This window comes from Ostrea edulis, chromosome 1, assembly GCF_947568905.1.
Source record: "Ostrea edulis chromosome 1, xbOstEdul1.1, whole genome shotgun sequence".
Taxonomy (NCBI): domain Eukaryota; kingdom Metazoa; phylum Mollusca; class Bivalvia; order Ostreida; family Ostreidae; genus Ostrea; species Ostrea edulis.
Window position 1 is genome coordinate 63,923,506 of NC_079164.1, and position 25,681 is coordinate 63,949,186.

General features: G+C 35.1%; 1 protein-coding gene across 1 annotated transcript in view; it reads left to right on the forward strand.

Moving 5' to 3' along the window:
• LOC125647623 (uncharacterized) overlaps positions 1–25,681 on the forward strand; it is a 243,738-nt gene that overhangs the window by 24,490 nt on the left and 193,567 nt on the right. The window contains exons 4-5 of the mRNA XM_056143955.1: positions 7,312–7,529; positions 7,658–7,955. Of these exons, the coding sequence (XP_055999930.1) occupies positions 7,312–7,529; positions 7,658–7,955 (516 nt within the window). The remainder of the gene's footprint in view (positions 1–7,311; positions 7,530–7,657; positions 7,956–25,681) is intronic.

A 25,681-nucleotide genomic window follows, 5' to 3' on the forward strand; every position in this document is an offset into this window, starting at 1 on the left:
TTTGTAATATTATTTCTCATGTACGCTTCACTGTACATTATATAATAACTTTTTCTTACATTTAGAATACAGGAAGAGTATTTACTCCCTCAAGTCCAGCCATCCTTGCTATCGGCAGGTACAGGGCCAGCTTTTGTGCAATATGAATTATCTGTCTCGATTGTTTGGACTACAGCCGACTGCATGCAAAATTATCCGGATCATCAAGGACTCTTAGTGGACAAAGAACATTGCAAAGTGATAGAATTTTATTGCTGCAACTTGATTATTTGGACAACAGCTGACTGCAGAATTATCCCGGATCATAAAGGACTCTGAACGGACACATAACATTAACAGAAATATTTCCATTCCTGAATTAATTCAAAATCAACATGTATTGATAAAATATACTTAGTAAAACAATAACAATCAATAGTGCATTTTTTATTTATACTAAACTATTTGACACACAAGTTTTATTTTATTCATACAGGATTTGCAAATAATAATAATAAATGAAGAAAACGATATTAAAATAAAAATTCAAACGAGTGCTTAATTCCTGAAGATGTGAACATGTAGAGCATTGTACTTAACAGTCACTCCAGAAAAAGTTTTAAAAATATTACGGTTGAATAAACAGTTATTAGAATTTAATATACTGTTTAATGCATCCCATGCACATATTTATCTTGGTTAATATTGGCTCGTAGACTGCTGGTATGTGGATTTTATCCTTTCTTTAGCCCTCTCGACGTAAATACTCCCCCGGCAAATATGTAACACAGTTCAACTTTTTTATAAGCCAACTGTCCTCTCAAGGATAAAAAGCCGGAATGTTCAAGGACAGACATTGTTTTAATACTTATCATTTCCATTAGTGGAACTCTTCAAATTAAAGGCGCGTAAAATCGTGCTACCGGGACAACATACATAAACATTACTTAGGCATACGTAATATAAATTATGGTATCGAATACATATAACGGACTGCAAACCACGACACTGATTAAAATTCTAAAGGTAAATTTAGGAATTGATTATTCTTACAAGAAAACAGACGAACTTATTAAACTATGTGAAGGAGTGCAGGTGCTAAATCTGCCAAATCTGACCGATATAAAGCATCAATCGCAAGAAGAACTGTGAAGGGAAAAACCAATATGCACATCCGACACAATAACTTTTCTTGTAATTAATGGGATTCATGTGTTATTAAAATTATTCTGTCAGATTATGAAGACATTCTATTTTATCATACAATTTGGACAGATTCATATGGCATGGAATTTGTAATCGTTCATGTACCCCCCCCCCCCCCCCCCCCCCCCCCCCCCCCCACTCTCTCTCTCATTTTCCAATATTTTAGAATAAGTTATATATTTTCCAAACTGCATTTTTTTTTAGACGTTTATAACACTAATTAACACAACAAATGCGTTTCAAACTGCATCTTAGCTATTTTGAAAATTACAAAATATTTATTGACTTTGGACAGAGAACATCGTTGTTTGGAATTTTCAAAATAGGTGTAGTAGAGTTTAAAAAAACAAAACATGTAACATCCTTGATAAACTAGTGTTAGAACATTTTAAAAATGCAGTTTGACCAATGGCTATTTTATTTTAAAATACACCATGTACTTTAATTTTTAAAAAAAGGGGGGGGGGGAGGGGTTGCTATGAACGTTTCATTTATGTCCCAGTAATCTCGCACTTGCTCGCGAGACTTGTGCATTTTCTTACCAATGACGCACAAGAGTCATCAAAGCGCGATAACTCTAATGAGCTGGTAATGAGAAGTATTGAACACAGATGGTGAACACCTAAACTGTTTTCCAGCCTTGGGTTTTGCTGGAACTTTTCTGTGGAGTACATGTTGATCTCTATATTCAAAGTTGAAAAATAAGTGATTGCACCATTCGGTGTTGCACAATTAAGTCACTGCTTTGATGGTAAGTCAGCACTTACAGGAACTGTATGTCATGGCCTGGGTATCAAGGTGTCCGGGAATATTTCAAGAGATTGGTCTCAATGGCATCGATCCATCTAACCTAAATAAAAAATTGGAAGAAAAATCATTTTCATGCAATACATTTCTCTTTATCTCAAGGAAGTTATTGTAAGTCTTAAAGGGACTGATTCACGATTTTCCTCAAAATTTTCTTTTTCACTTTTAATGATTAATATCTACTGTCTAATGTGTTTGAAAGAGTTTACATAAAAATTAAGGTTATACATTATCACAGAAGCTCATTTTAGAGAGTTTATTATTTGTTTTGTAAACAAAGATTGCGGTATGTTATTGTTTATGAAATTTAAAAAAAAAAGGATATCAATCTATTAAAGTTTATATATCTTTCACATTTCAAGCATTTTTGGGGTAAATGTGTAATCTAAAAGTCAAAATTTGTGACTATGCAAAATTAAGATGCTTTAATTATATTACCAAATCAACATTTCACTTGTTGGTTTGTTTACATAAAAAGACTCGAGTCTTTGTTTACATAATACAGATTTTAGGCTAAAATATTGCTTTTATTCTTGCATTCAGAAGGTCAAAATTTTGGCTGTCAATATTAAAATAGTTATATTTTTAATGTTTACCATCAAAAATGAAAAATATTTTTATCAAAAATCGTGAACCAGTCCCTTTAAGTAAAAGCCATATTCTTGAATTTAGTATAAAATAATAATTTTCTGTACACAAACTATGTTTAAACAATCTGAAACTGGTTTAGGGAGAGAGGATAGAAAAATTCAATGCGGATGGAGAAGGTTTGTTTAATAATAATATTCCCAGTAAACCATCAATACTGTTGCATCATGTTATCAAATTATACCCCCCCCCCTTCCACCAAGTGCCACCCCAATCTCAATGAATCCACTTTCTAAAACATCTATTGTTTTATGATATCAATACCATCACTTCTTTTTGAAAATTGTCTTAAGCCCAAATATTTTTAAAATATTTTTGAACGATTTTTCTAAATTACTGGATGAAGAAACCATTGGCTCTGTCAATCTTTCTGGAAAGAAAATCCACCTCTCTTCTAGAGGTGCGCGGTATTACCGGTATACCGGTGTACCGGTATTTTTCTGGTACCGGTATGTACCGCGGTACACGAGGCGAAATACCGGTATATTCAAGTCTGATAACTCTTAACAAAAATAGAAAATTGAAACAAGAAAAAATAATTAAAGAAATTTGTGTACGCAGTGACTCACTTTATTTACATCGTTCCCTCGTTGTGATGCAATGAAAGGTAAGTCTAATAACTGTACACAATCGGTAAAACATACGAAGTATAAATTGCGATGATTTGATTATTAATGATATGAAAACAAATCAAAATTAAAGAAAAAAATAATAGAAAACATTTCATTAAGTTATTATTTTAATATATAAGGTAGATTATAAAAATTGTTTTTATGTTGTTTGATTTATGCTGGTCGAATACCATTTCCGCCTCTTAGGCAAACCCCAAGTAAAAAATAAAATAAAATGGCAGATGCAGACTTGTGCGTTCGAAACCACCGTTCGTCCGTTCGTCGCGCGAGTACAAATTCCTGCCGATTCTGAACGCCGAGTTAATGGGTTTGAGGTGCAAGAATGTAGGAATTGTGGTCGAAGAACAAGAACACGTTCGTGCGCACATGTTCTCGTTATTCTCTTTAGAGAAGTGGACAGGCGTATTCTACATGTAGAAGTTCTCGTCATTCGCGACTCTAGAACTTCTAGACTTTGAGATCGTGTCAAATAAAATCCACAGGTTTCCCCCTATTAATTATTTTAATAGTCGTTCCAGTCAGTAGTCTAGTCACAGTCGATTCTAGTCATGATACAGAAACACTGCTATATTGTATGTACGGTATACTTTTATGTTTGGATTAAACTTTTGTTCTGTTAACTGGTTTAAGATTTAAATAAGATATTTTCCTTATCATTTATATTTGAATAAATTAAATGCAATTTACAATCAATAAACTAATAACAGCTCATTATATACAATAAATCACAACTAAAATCCACTAAAACTGAATCATACAATTAAAAGATTAAATCTGCGGTATACCGTGGTATGTACTGCGGTATTTTGCAAATACCACGGTATACCGCGGTACCTTTATTTTCTGCGGTACCCAACTCTACTCTCTTCTATATGCGTACGATCTTGTACTGCTTTCAGAAAACCAAAATGGACTACAAAACAAACTAAACTTACTTGAAAAATATTGCAACGATTGGTGCTTAGAAATTAATACCAATAAGACAAAAGTAGTCATTTTTAATAAAAGCGAACACCTAATTAAAGAAAATTTTGTGTTCGGTAACATACATGTATGTATTGAATGTACTAACAAATATAAATATCAAGGAGTAATATTATCCTCCTGTGGTTCATTCAAGGAAGCAAAATCTGATCTATACAATAAAGCTCTTAAGGCCTCATTCAAACTTTATAAAGACATCAAATCTATCGATCCACCAATTAAAACATTTTTGCATCTTTTTGACCATATGGTAAAACCCATCGCCTTGTATGGCTGTGAGATATGGGGAACACTTTCAACACGCATGCTGGAAAAAGACAGAGATTTATATGATATCTTTAAAAATTGGGAGGTAGAAAACCTGAATATTAAGTTTTGTAAACATCTACTGGGTGCCGGTAAAAGAAGTACTAATATTGCAATAATCTCTGAATTGGGTAGATATCCTATGTTCTGCTCTATAATCCAAAGTATTTTACTATATTGGCATAGACTTGAGAATTGCCCAGAATCATCCCTGTTATACAGTGCTTATACAGAGAGTATCAATCTGAATTCATATAATATAAATTGTTGGTACAAAAACATTAATTATTTTAAGGAAAAAATGGGCATTTTGGTACCCAATTGTAAAAATCTCAAATTCTCATTTTTCAAAAAACAAATGAAGAATCAGGTACGGAAACAATTTTTACTTTACTGGTCAAAACGACGTGAAGAGGGTCAGAAATCGGGAAAACTCGCAACATATTTTTCGTATAAAGAAAACTTTACTATGGAAAGTTATATATTTTTAGAATCCCTAGAATTAAGAAAAACTCTATGTGAATTTCGAATTAGTGCACATGACCTTCGAATTGAAAGAGGAAGATATGAATTTACAAAAACCAATTCTGGCCAGAAGATTTCTTTAGAAAGAAACAAAAGAATATGTGAATTATGTAACCTTAATTGTGTTGAAGATGAATTTCATTTCCTTACTGATTGTCCATTCTATGTTGAAGAGAGAAATATGTTTTTTAGTGGTATATACAAGCTCAACAAAAATTTTATCTATCTAACAAATAAGGACAAATTTACTTGGTTGATGATTAATGAAGACAAACCAGTAATTGTCAAATTGAGTGAATATTTAGTGCAAACTTTCAGAAAAAGAAGTGATGCTTTAAAACTGCAAAAATCATTATAATTTATTATTCATATATTGGTATAATACTGATACTGTCCATCTACTTGTATATATACATGATTAGCAATTCATATATGTATGTACTTGTTTCCCCAACATGCTGCATCCACATGCAGTTTGCAGTCTATGTAACCTGTAGTTAATGTTGTAAACTTTCTTTCTTTTTTGAATTTCCTTCTTTATAAACTGTCTTACTGTTTTGCCCTCTGGGCCCAAAATTGGAATAAACTTATCTTATCTATTACATTTATCAAGGTTTAGCTGCAATAATGTAGCCCCCTCCGAGTTTTTTACTCTGATGTCCCCCCCCCCCCTTTTTTTTTAAAGGAGAGGGTTACATTATTGCAACTAAAGAAGGTCATGCACGCGCGACGCCGATAAGAAATCAGTGATGACGTTTTGTTGTATATGGAAAGAGTACTATTTAGTAGTACTACAGCTGCCGTGTCTAGAAATGTTTTTCGTAAAAATTCTCTCTATAGATCGTAAAATCATACTCCTCCCTCTATAAACATTTGATTTATACAATTTCAAGTGTGACTGCATGTGATGTATAACTGTGTACATTTTGATTTGTGGATTGTAAATAAATAAATGTAAATCTATTTAGATCTACTCGAGGGTATATGTAACTAAAGACTGATGATCGGTATGAAGGCCCTACAAACAAACAAAACCAAGATATTTATTATTTAATGGAAATCAAGTTTACTACCGGTATTAGAATGCATTTATACTGACCTGCACAACTTTCCCCATAACGTCCACTTCTTTGCATCGACCAAAAAACGATAAAAACTGTAGGATATTTCCAACTGGTATGATTTCATGCAAACCGTAAAGGTTTGTATGTCACCGGAAGTACTCAAATCTCGCGTCATCTTGTTTGCGATCTTACAGAGTTCTTGAAATTTCTTTTGAAGTGTCAGACATTTGGTCCGACACTGTTAGAAATAGTGTCAGCCCAAACAAAATTTTGTCAGTCCAGATAAAAATGCATCGCTTTTGAGGTTTTCTGATATTTTATTTAAAATCAACTACATGTGTAATTGTATTCAATCTCCATCTCAGCTATAAGTTTATAAATTATCTTTTCATACCCTTTCTCATCTTCCTTACACTCTGAATGGATCTTCCTCACTTTCACTATCCGAGTGACTTTCTCTCTCACCCTCCATTTTTCTCTCTTTCCTGTATATTCCTCTCAACTTCTTTCTCATCTTCCTCTGCAATCGTTGTAACTTCTTTTTCTCTCACTTAAGCCCGAGTGTAGTTGGTCTTTCGTCAGTTTCGACTTTGAGCAGATTGTGTCATCAAGCAGTAGGTAAAAACGCTGCAAACAAAAGTCATTGTCTCCCAGATTGCCAGGTGGAGATACAATCAGTTTATCTTCTCCTCGTAGTTCCTCACAACTGATTCCTCGCGTTTACGTTTCAATGTGTTGCTGGATTTAGCATCGGTTTGAAAATTTATGGGCCACATGGCCGCCATTTTTCCCGGTAAAAAACGGACTTCGATCCCGATCCCGATCTTATATCAGCCATCAGGACCGACAATTAAGTAACTCGTGTCGGACATTTATTACTTTTATCGGATAATCCGACATTACCGACACTTTTCAAGAACTCTGATCTTACAGCCCCTATTCAACAAATTTTGTTTTTACGTAAAGTTTTTTAAAGGTATCCCGTCAGTCATAGTCACGTGGTCACCCCATAGCAATGAAATTCTGATGTTTTGTCACCTTTACTGACCTGAAGGAATTTTTGGTTTAAACCTTAGGGCCAGTATATTTCAGAAATTTGGATGAAATATGCCAAAAAGGAAAGAAAGTCTGATTATGATTGATTTATGATATTTTTTCAGAACCTGCATCCTCCTTGGGCTTTATTACAGCTCCACCAACCTCAGTAACAGCTAATACACCTTTTGACATAAGTGTTGAAATCAGGGACAGGGATAATAATAGAATAACTTCAGGAATAGATTCTACTCTGCCACTGACACTGCAAGTTGCATTTTTTGATGGACTTGTTGAACATTACTCATCAGTTCCTTTTGAAGATATGGTTAGCAAAGTGCATGTAAGTAAAGTTTAAGGATTTGAAGATAAATTTTTATTCAATTATGATATTTTGTATTGTTCTGATGAAAAGTACTTTGAAATGAGTGGTAATCAAATGCCTTTAAAGAAACTGCAGTTTCATTGCAGGTTCGCTTAGTGGGGGACAACGTCATTCAGTCTAAAGCTACATATGATTTTGTGGAAAATAAGAGAGCTGTCGGTGGCACTGCCACCTTCACAGGACTGCGTCTCCTTGATGTTCACCCCTGTGTTAAATTGAACATTACCATGAAAATGCCAAGCTTTCCAAATGCCAGGTTGCCAAACGATTATTCTGACAACGCATTGAAGTTTGAATATACTCTTGCAGATAAGAAGGTTGCCTTTGTTTATAATGGAAGCTCGGATCCTGCAGTATTGATTAGTGATTGCATTGAGGTTAAAGGTATCTATGAATTGCATAAATTTATGGAATATTGGATTGTGTTCAATGAAAATGAAATAATTTCATGACCATTTAAATTCCAAATTAAAATTCCTCCTTATATCTGCAGAGAAAGGGTCCAAGTGTATTTACTTGAGGTACAGACCCTGAAACGTGCTACTACACCAGTTGCACGGTACGGTTCGGTATGCTTTATGAACCGTACGGTTCGTTTTCTGAACGGTACGGTTCGTTTCTTGAACGGTACGGTTCGTTTCTTGCACGGTACGGTACGCTTCTTGAACGGTACGGTTCGCTTCTTGCACGGTACGGTTTGCTAAAAATAGCTGCACGCTTTGTGAACGGTTTACACGTTTTATTAATGAGGTGGGCGTGGCCTGAACGCTTTGACTTCGTATAAATTGTACGTTTCGATAGTTTGTTTTCACTCGATCGGTCTTATTCGGCTCTTTGATTATCGGCTGCAGGATTTGTGGTTGTGTTAGAATGTGCACATGGGGAAATGAGACGTTATTTTTGATTGCTTCGATGGAATAATTCCATATTGATAACGTACATAAAAGTTATGAATAAAAGTTTTTAGAATTTGCTTAAGTCTAAGTCTTAATGGTTCATATATGCCAACTTTTAAAAATCCCCATGGGGGATTTTGCGCGCGACGACCTTTTTTCAACGCTCAAAATTCACGACATTTTACCATGAAAATAAATATTTTTCTTTTCAAATAAAATATCAATCTAATCATTGTACATGTATCATATATTAACACAACATCAAGTGTGTTTGACCATTAACTTCAACAAAACTATATATATTAAAAAAACAATTTGAAAGATATACATAAGTATTTTATTAAAATCATCTATTCAGCAAAAAATCCTCTCCAACAACAAGTCACATGCATATTATCAAATAATACTAAAGTTGCATCCTTTTACATCATATACACATTAGCTGGTCTATATATCAAAATTTAAATTAAATTAAGCACATGCATTTAGGTACGACTACAAAGGCCATCTTGCTTGTCTGTAAACGTCTGGTGGAACAATCTGCATTGCAACCAGAAAAGGAGTGATCTGCCCTGCTATGAAGTTTGCAAACAAAACCCATGACATCTGAAATAATTACCAGGAAAAAACACATCAAAATATACGTTTTTACTTGTAAATTAAGGCTACTTAATTGCTAATATAAAATTCAGTACAGACTTACAAGTGCGAATTACGCATCACAAAGTCTATTGAATACTACACTATATAGACAATATAATACATCGTTATAGACGGATAGATTTATTATTATAGTTGGAAAAACATATATTTGACGTACCTTATTGCATATTTTGGATGCTGTCAGCGAGAGGCAAAAATCGGGAATGTCCGATTGTTTGGTGGTGACACTATCATCGTTGTCATTCCCGTTTGAGTAAAGGATATGTCAATTTGAAATCCATCTTCCCGATTAATCACTATCAAAACATGCTTCACACTGTCCAATAAGCACCCCGACACAGGCAGACCAGGTAAATTACATCACCCCAATACCATGCGACACAGGTAAACAACAATGGCTGACTATTGTCCCGATTTCTGATTGGCCACTTCAGAAATGACATGGGATTTCAAATTCCGGTTGGAAATGGGGGTTTGTTGTCGTAAAGTGGGAGATATTTTTAGAAAATCGGGATTTCGGGGTATTTTTGCAATCCCGATCGGGATATCGGGATTTGCCTTTTCAACTGCTTCAAATCGGGAGAATCCCGCACAAATCGGGAAAGTTGGCATGTATGATGGTTGTTATTACGTTTCAATTTGTTTTTCATTTCTCATCAGACATTTATTAATTTACCATTTTATAAAAAGTTGTTACATGAACTGCTCCCCGACATGGTCGTGCGTAAGTGTAAAAACAAAGCGTATTAAGTTTCCGGATATAAATTACAGTGCCTAAATTGGAAAAGTTTTTAAGAAGAAGTGAATTTTGTTTTGAATACACTAAAGTCGCAAATGACACAATGATTGTTTTCTGCACTTCACATTTATTGTGATTTATCATCGGCATTATGAAAGATCTAGGATATCTGCACATGAAGTTTGTACGTCCTTTTTTGTCAGCATTCAGTCATTCATAATTAATAATGTTAGATATTTGTTTCACTCATATGGAGACGTCACCACTGCCGGTGAAGGGCTGCAAAAATTTAGGCCTATGCTCGGCGCTTAGGCCTTTGAGCAGGGAGGGATCTTTATCGTGTCACACCTGCTGTGACATGGAGCCTCGGTTTTTGTGGTATCAAACGAAGGACCGCCGCGTTTATTCGCCTTCTACGACAAGCAAGGGGGTACTGAAGACCTATTCTAACCCGCGGATCCCCACGGGATTATATATGTATTGAAAGTATTTACTAACTGATTTCCCAATATTCATAAGATTTTAGAAAACCGTAAAATATTCTTGAGGGAAATTCTGACCGCCTTAAAAACGTTTTTAGAGACATGCCCATAGTGGCTTTTAAAAGAGACAAAAATTAAAGGAAAATTATAATTAATAAATATAATTACATATGATTGATACTATAAGGAGTCTTGGTTACATTTTAAAGGCATAGGGTCTAAGATATTGGTGAAATTTTGCATGTTTCAAAAAGGTGGCGAAATTTAAGATCATAACTAGAAAATCACACAATGTTCTTCAGAATGTTTACAAACACATTGGATAACGATAGTAACAAGAGGTACTGTGAGCAATGCTCACTAAGAATACCCCCCGCTTACCCCAATCTCCCAAAGGGTGTTGGTAATAGGTATAAACTACCTCTTTTCTGAGTGTAAAAAACAAATGGCATGACAAACCGAACCATATTGCTACTTCGATGTCCAGTGCGCGTGACCTTTGACCTTTTGACCCCAAAACCGATAGGGAACATCTTCATCCCATGGGTAGTCCATATCTATGATATGGTGACTGTAGGTGGAAAGGATAACGCTTTAGAGCCCGGAAACCATATTGCTACTTCGATGTCCAGTGCGCTTGACCTTTGACCTTTTGACCCCAAAATCAATAGGGAACATCTTCATCCCATGGGTAGTCCATATGTATGATATGGTGACTGTAGGTGGAAAGGATAACGCTTTAGAGCCCGGAAACCATATTGCTTCTTCGATGTCCAGTGCGCTTGACCTTTGACCTTTTGACCCCAAAATCAATAGGGAACATCTTCATCCCATGGGTAGTCCATATGTATGATATGGTGACGGTAGGTGGAAAGGATAATGCTTTAGAGTCCGGAAACCATTGCGTCTAGACGGACGGACGGACAGACAGACGGACAACCCGATTCCAGTATACCCCCCCCCCCCCCCCCCCCCCCCACACACACACACACAACTTGTTGCGGGGGGTATAATTACAAAATAATTCCATGTTCTCATTTGCCTAAACTGGTACCCTGTTGATTTCGCATCTCTTATGTTTGTGTGTAGCCACCAATCAGCGGGGTACAAGTTTAATATATTTTCCTCCAGACAAAATTTTTATATAGGGCTAATAGATAACTCATAATTAATACTACAAATTTCTTTTATGGAGTTCTTGCAAAATATTGTGATGTCATTTTTGAGATAAAAGATAGACCCTATGCCTTTAATGTTATTCAAATTATATTAAAACTATATAAATTCGTTTGTACTTCAATTTATAATAACTTTTTAATATTGATTGCCTTTCTTGCAAGTTGTAATAGTGGTGTCTTTTCTAAAATATTGGTGGCCTTGAAAAAGGCCGTTTTGATTGGATCTTGATAGTCTGCAGCACAGGTTAGATGCCATTCAGACACACGAGTCTCCCTAGGACCTGCACTTCACAGGATCAGTCGAAGGGCTGATAGAATGCTGCGATAAAACAGGCGATTCCCGCGATCATTGAGGTGAACTCCATCTTCAAGCCAAATTCTTCAAAAATGTACTTGTTGGCCCGTTTCTTCTTGCGGTCATATAACTTAATATCATAGAATGACACAGAATTAGATTTCATGAATATACATAAAAATAAGCTAACTTTATATTACATAATGAAATACGCTTTTTAAAAAATCTCTATAAATTAATATCTAGATCTAAACATAATAAAATCATTAAAATAAATATACAATACATGCGATCAATCCCAAATTAAAAAAAATAGTAGACTAATGATTATAAAAAACAATACATGCGATGCTTGGAAAATTGAAGAATTACCGAGTTATGTAGACATCGGCGATGACTGAATTGTGATCATGAATCACTGTTTTATCAGCTAATCCAATCGTCGTTAAATATGATGCGGCCTGTATGATACATCATAATTGTATATACACGATAACAAAGAGGATCAGCGTACAGTCGCATACATATACCATGTTCTGTTTAAAAAAAAAAGGGGGGGGGGGCACCTTCTTATCTTATCAAACTTTTGTAAGATACAGGGATGGTTCACCATGACGTAACAATCAACGACACGTCACACTGGCTTCCAAGTTGAAGACTTTGCACACTAAATTTGAGCTTTTAAGTCGGGCCTAAATCAAGGGGCGGATCATGAAACTCTAATGATTTCGATCCATTATTCTCGCTGATCCGTAATACCATGGGATATGCACCCGTGATATGTGTTTACCATGATATAGGAGAACTTAATGGTGAATAAATGACTTTAAAATTCGCAACATTTTAATGTGTTAATATTTCCTACGTTATATTACCAAAGTACGGGAATCAGTGTACGCTACGTCAGAATTTAATTTGTGACGTCGCTAAATAGATAGTCTGCAGCAGGCGCGGTCGCGGCGGCCATACCAGATCGAGAGAGTGTTTACATTGCGGCGTACTGGTCCTTGTAGAATTTGAACGTCGCATTGCCTCTTATAAATCGTTGCAAATGGTTGCAGTTGAAGAGATGAAGAAGTGTAGGTATGTTGATTCCTCCTCTATGCGACGATTTGCTCATAACCGAGACAAGTGCACGTTGCGAAGTGCGAGGGCAGGGCAGGCTTGTATATCGAGCTATTGCAGATTTTACGGGGCTGGATGTATGATCAATTGTGGAAATTGCTGTTTTCTGTTACAACAACTGAGAAATGCAGTTTGAATCGCGGTAATACTTGAACAAAGCGATGGGGTTAGTGCCATGCCAGGCATGGCACTAAGGGTTACTGACATGCGCACTAAGGGTTAGTGCCATGCCAGGCATGGCACTAACCCCTCTGTGACGTCACATAAAAACACAAACAGAAAAATGAACTAACCCCCATATCCCAACATTACAGTGGCTAACAGACAATGAAACACAACTTGTACACAATAAAATAATAAACAAAAACAAATAAACACCGATAACATTCCATTAATAAGATTACACCCAAACTTTACCAAGTGTAAAACGGTGTTGGGTGTAAAACAGTAAAAAAAAATTTTTTTCTTGAAATGAAGACCAACTACCCTGAGTTAGTGCCTCACTCTGCAAGAACATTTGAAAATTAATGTACTTATTTACTAACTAACGTGCACTACGGCTGAAATCAAAATTTAATTGCTTTATGGGGAATATAATTATTATGAAATAATTTAATACCTTGTTTTGATATGAAATGTTGAATCACCTGTTCTTTGCATGCTTACTGTGTGACATGGTCTGACGACCCGAAATCAAATTTGTTTTTGTACCTATATTTTTATGAATTTCAACTAAGTAAAAAGGTTTTACAGGTAATTACAGTCTGACAAGGTTTTTGACACTTAACCATGAAAATTCATCGAAAAATATGAATATAAACTGTCATTTTAAATGGTCCTGTTGTTGGACGTAACTCTTTATTAAATACGTAGCCATGTGCGGTTGTACTTTCGGGAGAAGTTATTGTCGAAGTGGAAGCGAATTGATTCTGTGACTTTCGGTAACCATTCTAGAGAATATCTGATCAGATATGAGAGAAATTTATCAATCTATGCAACTCTTGGATGTCGGACGTAACATAAATTCGGACGTAACATGGTTCTCTTGGTTGGACAGAAAGTGCTTTCGCACTCCCTTCCATGTTGTTGACTTAATTAGAGTTAAAGGAAATGGTTGATGGCAATACTGCATGCGCATCGTAGTTGTCGTAAAATATGTTGTCGTAAACAGAAAGGACGATAATCGAGTTGACAAATTGCAAATGAAAATTGAAATTTTCGCCCGTAAGGGTTGGACTGATTTTTTACGAGCAAAAAATAATGACAAATCCTGAAAAAAGTGGAAACACCCCGCTATTTCTCCATGATGAATAATTGCATTTAGTTTATAAGCTCAAGCCTCAAGATGTTCCATGCAGTTAATTGCCCTCTATTGTTACAGGGCTTGCATTTCTTTTTCATTTGAGTATAGAAGACAGAAAATGTTACGTCCAACAGCGTGACCATTTAGAATGGGTTTAAGGTATTCCATGTATAATGAAAGGATAATGAACAATTTTGAAGGATTTAGATCAACATAAAGTTTATTGTTAAATAATGATGAAAGTGAAGCAGATGGATTTCACATGACTGGTAAATGATTAGAAGCTGACCTTTTTGCACTTAAGACTTTTTGGAAGAGTTGTCTGCCCTTTGTAAAAATAAGAAAAATCTAATTTTCTAAAAATGTGTGTGGTCAATCATTAATTTTATTTCATAGTTTCATAAACTGAAAGTGTATGTAACTTTCTACCAAGAGATCAGTATGAAAATATAATTTGTTTTTAAAATATTGTAATGAAACATGCTTTTCCCATATACTTCAATGTTAAATTCTAGGTGAAATAAATCGGGCAGTAAACAAAATTTTGAAAATTCCTATGGTGGATTATTTTTATTTGATGAACCTTTCAAAATAATACCATGATTACAAATATTCCACCATCCATTTATTAGATATGAATATGGTCATTATACATTGAATACCTTAAATCCTTATTTTTCGATGAATTTTCATATTTTAGTGTCAAAAACCTTGTCAGACTGTTATATTATCTGTAAAACCTTTCTACCTAGTTAAAATTCATAAAAGTATAGGTACAAAAACAAATTTGATTTGGGGTCGTCAGACTATGTCACAAAATAAGCATGCAAAGAACAGGTGATTCAACACTTCATATTAAAATATTTTATTCAATAATAAACTTCTCTCTGTGAGACTGTTTCTTTTATCTCTTCATCACACTGTTAATTGATTAGCCACCTGCAAATATAACTCGGAATATTCTAAATTAGGGAAAAAATGCATTTTGGGGGATACCCATTGAAACAGCACTTTACTGAATACTTAGCCAATCACCATCTTATTTTGAAGAAAGTATCACTCGTGCAGCAGAGGAAATAAAAAATAATTTTCTATTTAATTTAATGGCCTAATGCAAACAAATATTATTCTTGATATGGTCAGTTTAATGTGTACCAACGGCTGATATAAACAAAATTTACGGTTTTATACAGACCCTTAAAGGCCGGGTTTTTCAACCGGTCGGTTTTCCTCAGGTAAGTTAAGTGCGGGGCGGAGCTAATTTAAGGCAGGTGTGAAGACCCGAGCCCGAGGAAACCCTGCTAGCTTGTATATACCGTCCCAAATCCACAGGATGTTATCTGTGTTGCCTGCATTACCTGTGCGTTTTTGTAAGATTGAAAACTTCATGATAGTAATTTTTCTTGTGCGGGTAAATCGAAACATTGATTAAATTTAATGAATCAAACGTAAGAATTAAAGCTCGATAAATTTATTTTATATAAATGAGAACGTTAGCCATTGAAAACTTAGGCAGAATATTCTTTATTGAAAGTTTTCTTGTATCCATTTGACTGCCTTCCGACGATGTTTGACTGCCAAACATACAGTTTTCGACAGGAGTTCCTGCGTATTGCGGTAGACTTTCTGGCTATGTACAGCTGATGTACCGATCATCGTCCCACGCCCCATGATGACTATATATTTAAAAACGGCTTAGAAAGTTTTATTCTGTTGGAATTAATTTTTCTGGACCGCACACCAGAATTCTCTGCCTACCAAAGTTGTCTGTGTGACTCGTCCATAACGTATATGGCCTACAAAAACAGGACATTCGTATTTTCCAACAGTTTCTTCAATAACTGGTCTAGACGAAGAATTTGTTCTTGTTTCTTCCTCTGGATCCCAATTCCAACCATTATACGCAAGAAAGAGCCCTTATAGCGGCGAATTTCTCTTCCAACTAGTTGAACTTTGGGCCATGTTTCGATGAGAAAATTACGCTTATAAATTTTCAACTGAGTGTAAACAAGATTTCATTAATGTACGATGTATATAATTAATCTGTGTAGCATAAAATCGATGTCCGTGTAAAATGTATTCAGCAATCCATGATAATTATTATCAATCGTACCAATTCCTAAGCATAACCTACTATATTCTATTATAATTTATGTAAGTGTATGCAAAATTTACTACTATTATTGTGTGACTATCTCTACATGAAAAAACCAAAAACGTTTCCCTATACACCTATCAACACTTCGCCGCGAGTTACGTCCCATTGCGGGTTCAGCCAAAGGTCAATCGGTGAAAAACCAAGTTTTCCTTCTTTACCTTACCAAATGTAAGATGTTATTACTTTTAATTTTAGCCAATTACCAAGTTTTCATACAAGTTAATGGGTTGCCCCAATCTGGGGCATATTGTAGTTGACTGCAATTGATGGAAAAATAACAGATGTCAAAGCTACAGATAGGAAAATTACAAAGGCCAACGTAGGGAAATACGATTTTTATCCGGGAGATGGCGGACAAGGGACGTAACTTTCGCGAAGTGTTGATACGTGTATTGAGCAGGTTTACGCGGTAAGCATCAAAAGATTGCATGGACACCTCGATCGCCAAATTATATAGATAAGGTATACACAAAGACTAGTAGACATGTTCCATGAAAAAGGCTTGTATTGATTCCCATTTGGAATGTTTTTTCAAAGTGCCAAACTGTGGTAATTTTTTGTGGTAACTAAAAATATTAACACTCAGGATGAAGAAAATGTAAAAAATAAAATTATAAAAGTATTCTTTCACTTTTAATTTCATTTTTTAAAAAACGGTTGCTAACGTCACATTTTTATGACGGAACACTTGACGGAAAATGAATTAGCAATTAATAAATCTTCTGTTTACTAAATAAGTTATGAAATTATTTAACTACATGGCTTAGGGCCTCTTAATGAAAGGTTTAAATGTAATCTATATACATTACATCGAGACCAATGTTTGTTGTGCTTTAATAATGACTCCGAATCTTTTATTTTCTGTCAATGCTAATGTCGGTTCTTGACGGAACTTTTTTTATGCTATTTTATGTTATTGTTTGACGGAACAAAATCTTGCAGAACTTTTTCGCAGTGATGTAAATCATGATAGAGTATAAGTAGTTTCCCATGATGAGTTTTTATTGCAATAAAATAGTCTTTGAATTCATAAACCGGTAGTTTGACGTACAATTTAGTATAAATAGAACGATTTCTTATGCTAACGTCACATGTTGCTAACATCAGCAATTTTGACAGAAAGTCTATCGCTTGAAGTTTTACGTAAATCTGGATACCTCATTCACTCAACCTGCCATTCAATTGGAAAATCCCATTACAACGCCCCTTGCAGGGAGAGGTGTAATAATAATAAAGAACCACAACTCTTAGAATGGTTTGGTAAAGAAGTGTGCTAATGTCACATTGTGCCGAGTAGAGTTTGACAGAATGATGTTAGACCAAATATCAATGTAATTTCTTAAGTTAAATATTTTGTTTAAAGAAAATAAAATCTGTTCCACAATTAGATTATGACTTTTAATGCTTAATTCCAGAAAAATAATCAAAGCAAATTGTTTTGCAGTACATCTTTATGTACGTATGTACATTAGTGCTAACGTCAATATGTTTGACAGAACGAAAGTTACAAAAACTGCTTACTTTGAATTTACTTTTGTATAATTTGTTTTCATAAATAGTTTGCAATTTTTTTGATAAAAATTAAGTAAAAGTACATACATTTTTTTACATCTTTTTTGCCTCTTGTTTTCTTATTTAACACATTCCAAAATAATTTTAACAATTTATGTGTGGCAAAATATTTTTGATTTTATAATTAACTCTAGTCCATTCAAGTTTGTAATTAAAAACATTCTTTACTTTTTGAGCATATTTATTTTTAAATACGGAGGGGAAAAAATTGACGGACATTTTATGCTAATTTGGTGGAATATGTCAGTAACCAAATGTCCATCAATTTCTAGCATCCAATCTGAAGCTTAATTTCTCCTGATTGACATGGGTTCACAGACCAGGTAAATTTGGAGGCGGTGCTTATTTTCTCGGTCTTTAAGCGTGCTACTACACCTCTAAAGCGTTCTGTGCAAACCGTTCACCGTTCCGTGCAGACCGTTCAGCGTTTCATGCAGACCCTTCAGCGTTCCATGCAGACCCTTCAGCGTTCCATGCAAATCATTTTGTGCAAGAATCGTTCTGTGCATGATCAAGCCATGCCATTAGAAACGTACAGACTAAGCAAGTCATTTCAGTATGGGATGTAGGACATTGTTAGGAATTTCAGCATTTATTTCAAAATGTCTCTAAGACAGTCTTTTAACAGTGAAAATCGGCAAATAATCGAAAGAAAACAATTTATTATAAAACTACCAGGCAGAGCAAAATCCGGTAACATTTTATAACCCTTGGTAGTTTCTAGCAAGTGCAGAGACATATGTACATATATGTATATATATGACTATATGTATATCTCTGCCCTCGGTATTTATTTATTTTTATACGCCCGTCTTAAGACGGGACGTATTATGGTATGGCGTTCATGTCCGTCCGTCTGTCCGTTCGTCTGTTAGCTTTTTCGTGTCCGACCCGTAACTTAAATACTACAAGGCCTAGAATCATCAAACTTTGTCTGTAGATACATCTTGGGTAGAAGGTGTGTCGCACATTAAAACCAGGTCATTGTTACTTTTCATTAAGAAGATATCCGTCTGTCCGTCCGTCTGTTAGGTTTTTCGTGTCCGACCCGTAACTTAAATACTACAAGGCCTAGAATCATCAAACTTTGTCTGTAGATACATCTTGGGTAGAAGGTGTGTCGCACATTAAAACCAGGTCACTGTGACTTTTCATTAAGAAGATATGGCCATATATGGCAAAAACTTGTCCGGCTCATAACTTGAAAACTATTAGACCTAGAATCACCAAAATTGGTCAACTAATGCATCTTAGGTAGAAGGTGTGTCACATCCTACTTTAAGGTCACTGTGACATTTAATTAAGGTGATATTAAAAAAAATGTTTTAATGGGTACAATCTATACTGTTAACAATATGTGACGGGCGTATCATGTGCTGTGGCGGTGCACTTTATTTTTGTATATGGGAATAATTTATTTGTCTTTTACACTTGTATGATTAAGTTTCTCTTTTTAAATAAAAAACATTTTCATCAAAATTGTTTATCGGAACTGCAAAGACCGACCTGTGTGTAACTTGCATATTCTACGCAAATTCCAAGGTGCTTTTTTACCACAATAGAGGTCAGCTAATCTGTGTATTTGAAATTAACATTCGTACAGAATTTGTGAAAATCGGTGGGGGCAAGTCACGGAAATATGATAAAAGAGGTGTTTATATCTTTTGTCTCTCGAAAAGGAATGCAGTTTTCTATAGGTTTAAGATTGAGGCAAATGCAACAATCTAATTAAAATTGGATGTTAGATCCGCTCACATATCTGTTGATCATCACTGTAGTTATAGTCATTATTTGTTTTATCTATTCATTTATATGTTTGATTTATCTCTCAATCTATTTTAATCATATTTTGATTGTTTCTTTTTGTTTTGTATTTTCCCCTCTTATCCAAGGTGACAGGTTCTTATCGACTGGCTAATAATACTATGTCTAGATGCAAACCCCCCCCCCCCCCCCTCCTCTTCCGCCCGAGAATATGTTCCAGCCTTGCCTGACTAGAATAAAAAAAAAAATAATTTTATCTGTTGTCATACACGTATGTAAAAATGAATAGATTAATTCAGAGGCCCGGAATATACAAATTGCACACGTGTTTTAACAGCACTCTGATTGAATGTACTAAAATAGCGAATCAGATGCGATCTTTCAATGAATTTAATAGAGCAATGAATGAATAAAGTTGAATAATCAATATTCCATGACAATACAATTTATACATCTTTTTCTTTTATTTTCGAAGTTAAAAAATATTCATTATACCCCCCCGCAACAAGTTGGGGGGGGGGGGGGGTATACTGGAATCGGGTTGTTCGTCTGTCCGTCCGTCTGTAGACGCAATGGTTTCCGGGCTCTAAAGCATTATCCTTTCCACCTACCGTCACCATATCATATATATGGACTACCCATGGGATGAAGATGTTCCCTATCGATTTTGGGGTCCAAAGGTCAAGCGCACTGGACATCGAAGTAGCAATATGGTTTCCGGGCTCTAAAGCATTATCCTTTCCACCTACTGTCACCATATCATACATATGGACTACCCATGGGATGAAGATGTTCCCTATCGATTTTGGGGTCAAAAGGTCAAAGGTCATGCACACTGGACATCGAAGTAGCAATATGGTTTCCGGGCTCTAAAGCGTTATCCTTTCCACCTACAGTCACCATATCATAGATATGGACTACCCATGGGATGAAGATGTTATTATCGATTTTGGGGTCAAAAGGTCAAAGGTCATGTGCACTGGACATCGAAGTAGCAATATGGTTGGGTTTTGTCATGCCATTTGTTTTTTACACTCAGAAAAGAGGTAGTTTATACCTATTACCAACACCCTTTGGGAGATTGGGGTAAGCGGAGGGTATTCTTAGTGAGCATTGCTCACAGTACCTCTTGTTTCCTTTAATTCTAACATGTTGATAGTCATTAATCTATTTCTTGTTTAAACTAACCCCAGGATGAAAGAAATGATGCGGAAAAAAAATCAAAGCGTGCAAGTCATGCCTATTGTTTGGTGCAGACTGTTCACAACCCTCTACCCGCCCAAAAACGTTTCAATCTTTCATTCTTTCCTGAAGAGAAGTTTTTTTAAAAATAATTTTATCTGTTGTCATACAGGTACACATGTATATAAAATGTATAGGTTTATTTAACATCTGTCTGTTGGGAAGAGGCGTGGAATATACAAATTGTGGATGTATTCTAACGACACTCAGAATGAATGTACAAAAGTAGCGAAACAGACGCGACCATTTCATATTCAGTTTCCTTAAATTTAATAGAGCAATGCATCAATAAAATTTGATTAATCAATATTCTGTGTCGATACGATTTTTACATAATTTTCTTTTATTTCCGAAATCAAAAAAAAAAATTCATTTGTTTTCAATCCCCCGTGTTCATAAGTCATTGATTTAATAAGTAAAAAAATTAAATTTACCGCGTCGAACATGAGCAATCATAATAAGATGAATTATTATAATTATCATTTCTTTTTCAATCTTTTTTTAATATTTAGAAAACTGCCATTATATTGAAACTATTCGTTGTTTAAACTAACCCCAGGGTGAACCAAATAATACCGAAAAAATCAAAACGAGCAGGCCACGCCTACCGTTTCGTGCAGACTGTTCACAAAGCGTGCAAGCCACGCCTACAAAGTGGTCAGCATTAAATTGTGCGAAGTGTTTCGTGCAAACCGTTCAGCATTTCATGCAAACTGTTCACCGATCCGTACAAGAATCGTTTCGTACTGTTCCGTGCAAGTGGTGTAGTAGTATTGCTTCAGAGTCTGTAACTTTTATCCTTATTTGCATAGCTAGTCTATAATTAGGGCTGGGTATTGGCTGGAAATTTCGTATTGTGATATATTGCAATATTTTAAATTGTATTGCAATAAATATTGGTGTATTGCAATATTTTCAATAATAAAATGAGATGTATTATTTTATCCACCTTCCATTATATTCATCACTGTTCATTATCTTCACTTTTTCATACAGAATGTACATGCATGCACCTATGATAAATAACAAAAGTTCTTGCATGTTAACCAGTTTTCATTGAAAATAAACATGAACAAAAATGAGATTCATAAACATTGTATTGTTCGAGCAAAAGTTTAAAGTTAAATAGGGGGATTTAGGATTTTCGATCTTTGGGTTTATTGAGCGACTTATTGACATAAATTCAGGTACTGCCTGTGATTATACATGATCTGCACTTCAGCAGTTGACTTATAATGACACATTTTCCTAAATTAAAACAAAAACATGGAATGTAATGACAACTACAAGAGATAAAAGGTCATATCTCCATATTTGGAAGCTGTTCGCTTACGCAATGACAAGTTCCTGTAAAATGGAAGCTGTACACAGCGAAATTCAAACTTGTTGGTTTTAGTTCTATTTCTACTCTAATTAAAATGGAATTAATGGCGAGTCAGTTGTGAAGGTAACTTTTTTGGTTGTATATCAATGATATGTGACTTGATTTTACCGAAACATGTACTGAGTGCAATTTTTATTTTGCTACATTGCTGGTATATGGGATGCATTCTATCGTTAAACCGGGGTCCTGTCCGTACGACATTATCACTTTAACAATAGAACATTCCATCTACATGTGATGCAACAGATTCGTTGTCCGGATCCGACTGTCCCCCTACGTATTTGACTTCTGTGTTACATAATCTGAAAATGGCGACAGACCTGTCTATTTTGTTCGTCTTTTTGTCTTTCTTGAACCCAAAATGCATCCATGCATCAGCTTTCGCACGTTTATTTGGCACGATTACAAAGTTGATCAACGTTTCCTCTGACATCTTTACTGTATTTAATTTTATGAATCCCGAGCTCGTAACTTTATTCCTAGCCCGAGCATTTTTTGCCGGTATATCGGTATTTGAAAAACATATTGCAATACGATATTTTTTTAACGACGAATCGCAATACACCTGAGTATCGATATTATTGCACAGCCCTATCTATAATACATGTATACATCTTGTACCCACCCAAGCATTCAACAGAATACTGAACGTAACTCCATGAAAACTTTTGACCCTAAATTAATATGAAGAAATGCTGCAAAATAAATTCAAAACTAGAAAGTTAAATACCAGAGCTCCAGATAAGGTGCGTTTCAGCATAAATACTCATTAAATTTTTACCAAATACGCATTAAACTTAAAAATCATCCGTACAATTACGCATTCACGAAGGTAAATACGCTTTACACTCCTCTAAATGCATAGAGGTAACTCAAAACAACTGTATCAGCCTAATTGTTATACTTCTTTCTTAAATAAACAGGTAGATGTAGGGTGCGGTCGAAAGCACATAAAAACTTGTATTATTAATCGTAAATGATTGATTGTTGCTACAGCCATGGCACAGAAAATGGTATCTGACAAACGATATATATTTCCTCTGTTAAACTTAGTAAGTTTTTACTGAAAGGTCGCTCCTGCAGCATATTGTCTCGCTAACTATTTGAAAGTATTTGCAAGAATGGGAGTCGCGCATTTATTTACCGACTTCCGTCACATATGCACTCGTTTTACACAGATGGAGGAAATCCAATTCTAGGTTAACGATACAAGATGGGGGGAATCCGACAGTAATTTGCAGTGAAAACAAAGTGGAAAAATATATATGGGCAGAGTTAGGTTTGTCTGAATTTTAAAAAATGCTATAGAAGGTCACAAACCTTTGAAACTGTTATTTTTTGGTTTAAAATGCTTTTAGTTTCTCGGTAATAACAGTTTAATTTACAGTATGACCAATAGTTTTGTTGTTTGTTTGGTGTTAATTAAATTTTTTCAATACTATACAATCACAGGGGATTCTTGTCCATTTTGTTCTCAATCTATGTGTTATATATTTATATATAATAGGTTGAGAACAAAATGGGTAAGAAGTCCCTGTGGTACATTAAATGATTGTATATTTATGGGTGAAAATTCTTTGTAGTTCTTTTTATTATCATTGGGATTTTTATACCCCCCTCCCCCCCCGCGAACGAAGTTCAGGGGGGTATATAGGAATCACTCTGTGTGTCTGTGTTGAGTACCTTCATGACCTCTATATGACCTTGACCCTTGACATCAAGGTCAAAATTAAAAGTTTTTTTTACAATGGATTCGTGTCCGGGCCATAACTTCTTTGTTCTTTGACATAGGCATACCATATTTGACACATGAGTGTATCACCATGAGACAATGTATTGGGTACCTTTATGTCCTCCATATAACCTTGACCTCAAGGTTACAATTAAAGGTTTTTACAATGGATTCGTGTCAGGGCCATGACTTCTTTCTTCTTTGACATAGGCATGCCATATTTGACACATGAGTGTATCACCATGAGACGATGTGTCTGGTACCCTCATGACCTCTATGTGACCTTGAACTTTGACCTCAAGGTCAAAATTGATTATAGGGTTTTGACATAGTTATACCATAAGACATGGATGTATCACCATGAGACTATGTGTGATGTACATTCATGACCTCTTTATGACCTTGACCTTTGATCTCAAGGTCAAAATTATAGGTTTATACCATAGATTTGTGTTCGGACTATATCTTCCATTTTCTTCTACAAAGGCATACCATATTTTTAGCCGAGTTGCAACGAAGTTGAACTCGGCTATTGGTTTGGTGATGCGGGCGGGCGTGCGTCAACAATTGGTTTCCGGATGATAACTCGAAAAGTTTAAATCTGAATGAAATGAAACTTTAATATATTGTTGGATACCAGGTAAGGAAGACCCCTATTGATTTTGGAGAGAAAAGGTCAAAGGTCAAGGTCACAGTGACCGAATATAGAATGAAATTTTCAGAAAAATTTGGTTTCCGGATGATAAATCAGAAAGTTTAAATTGAAATCAAATGAAACTTTGATATATTGTTGGGTACCAGGTAAGGAAGACCCCTATTGATTTTGGAGAAAAACGTCAAAGGTCAAGGTCACAGTGACCAAATATAGAATGAAAATTTCAGAAATATTTGGTTTCCTGATGATAACTCAGAAAGTTTAAATACGAATCAAATGATTCTTAAAGATATTGTTATGTACCAGGTAAGGAAGACCCTGATTGATTTTGGAGAACAAAGGTCAAGGTCACAGTGACCGAAAATAGATTTTAAATTAAATTTTTTTTGGTTTCCGAAGGATAACTCCGAAGATTTTGATTTGAATCAAATGAAACTTGGATATATTGTTGGATACCAGGAAAGCAAGGCCCCTATTGATTTTGGAGAAAAAAGGGCAAAGGTCAAGGTCACAGTGACCGAAAAAAGATTGAAAACTTCAGACAAATATGGTTTCTGGACAGTAACTCGAAAAGTTTAAAACTGAAATTAGTTCTTCACAATTATAAATATGCCACATCATTCCTGACTTTACAATGTATCCCATGCAACTCGGCTCATGCACCCCTGGGTGCATATATCGATTTTTACACTCAGGACGGAGGTAATTTATACCTATTAACAACACCGTTTGGGAGATTGGGGTAAGCGGGGGGTATTCTTAGTGAGCATTGCTCACAGTACCTTTTGTTTAATCAAACTTGCTTATAATTTTATTAAAACCTTCTGAAAGTTTACCATAGAAATCTATAGTAAAAGAGTTTCCTTGTTTACATAAATAAATAAATATAGATTGAAATTTTTTTCCATGCGGTACCTTTTTA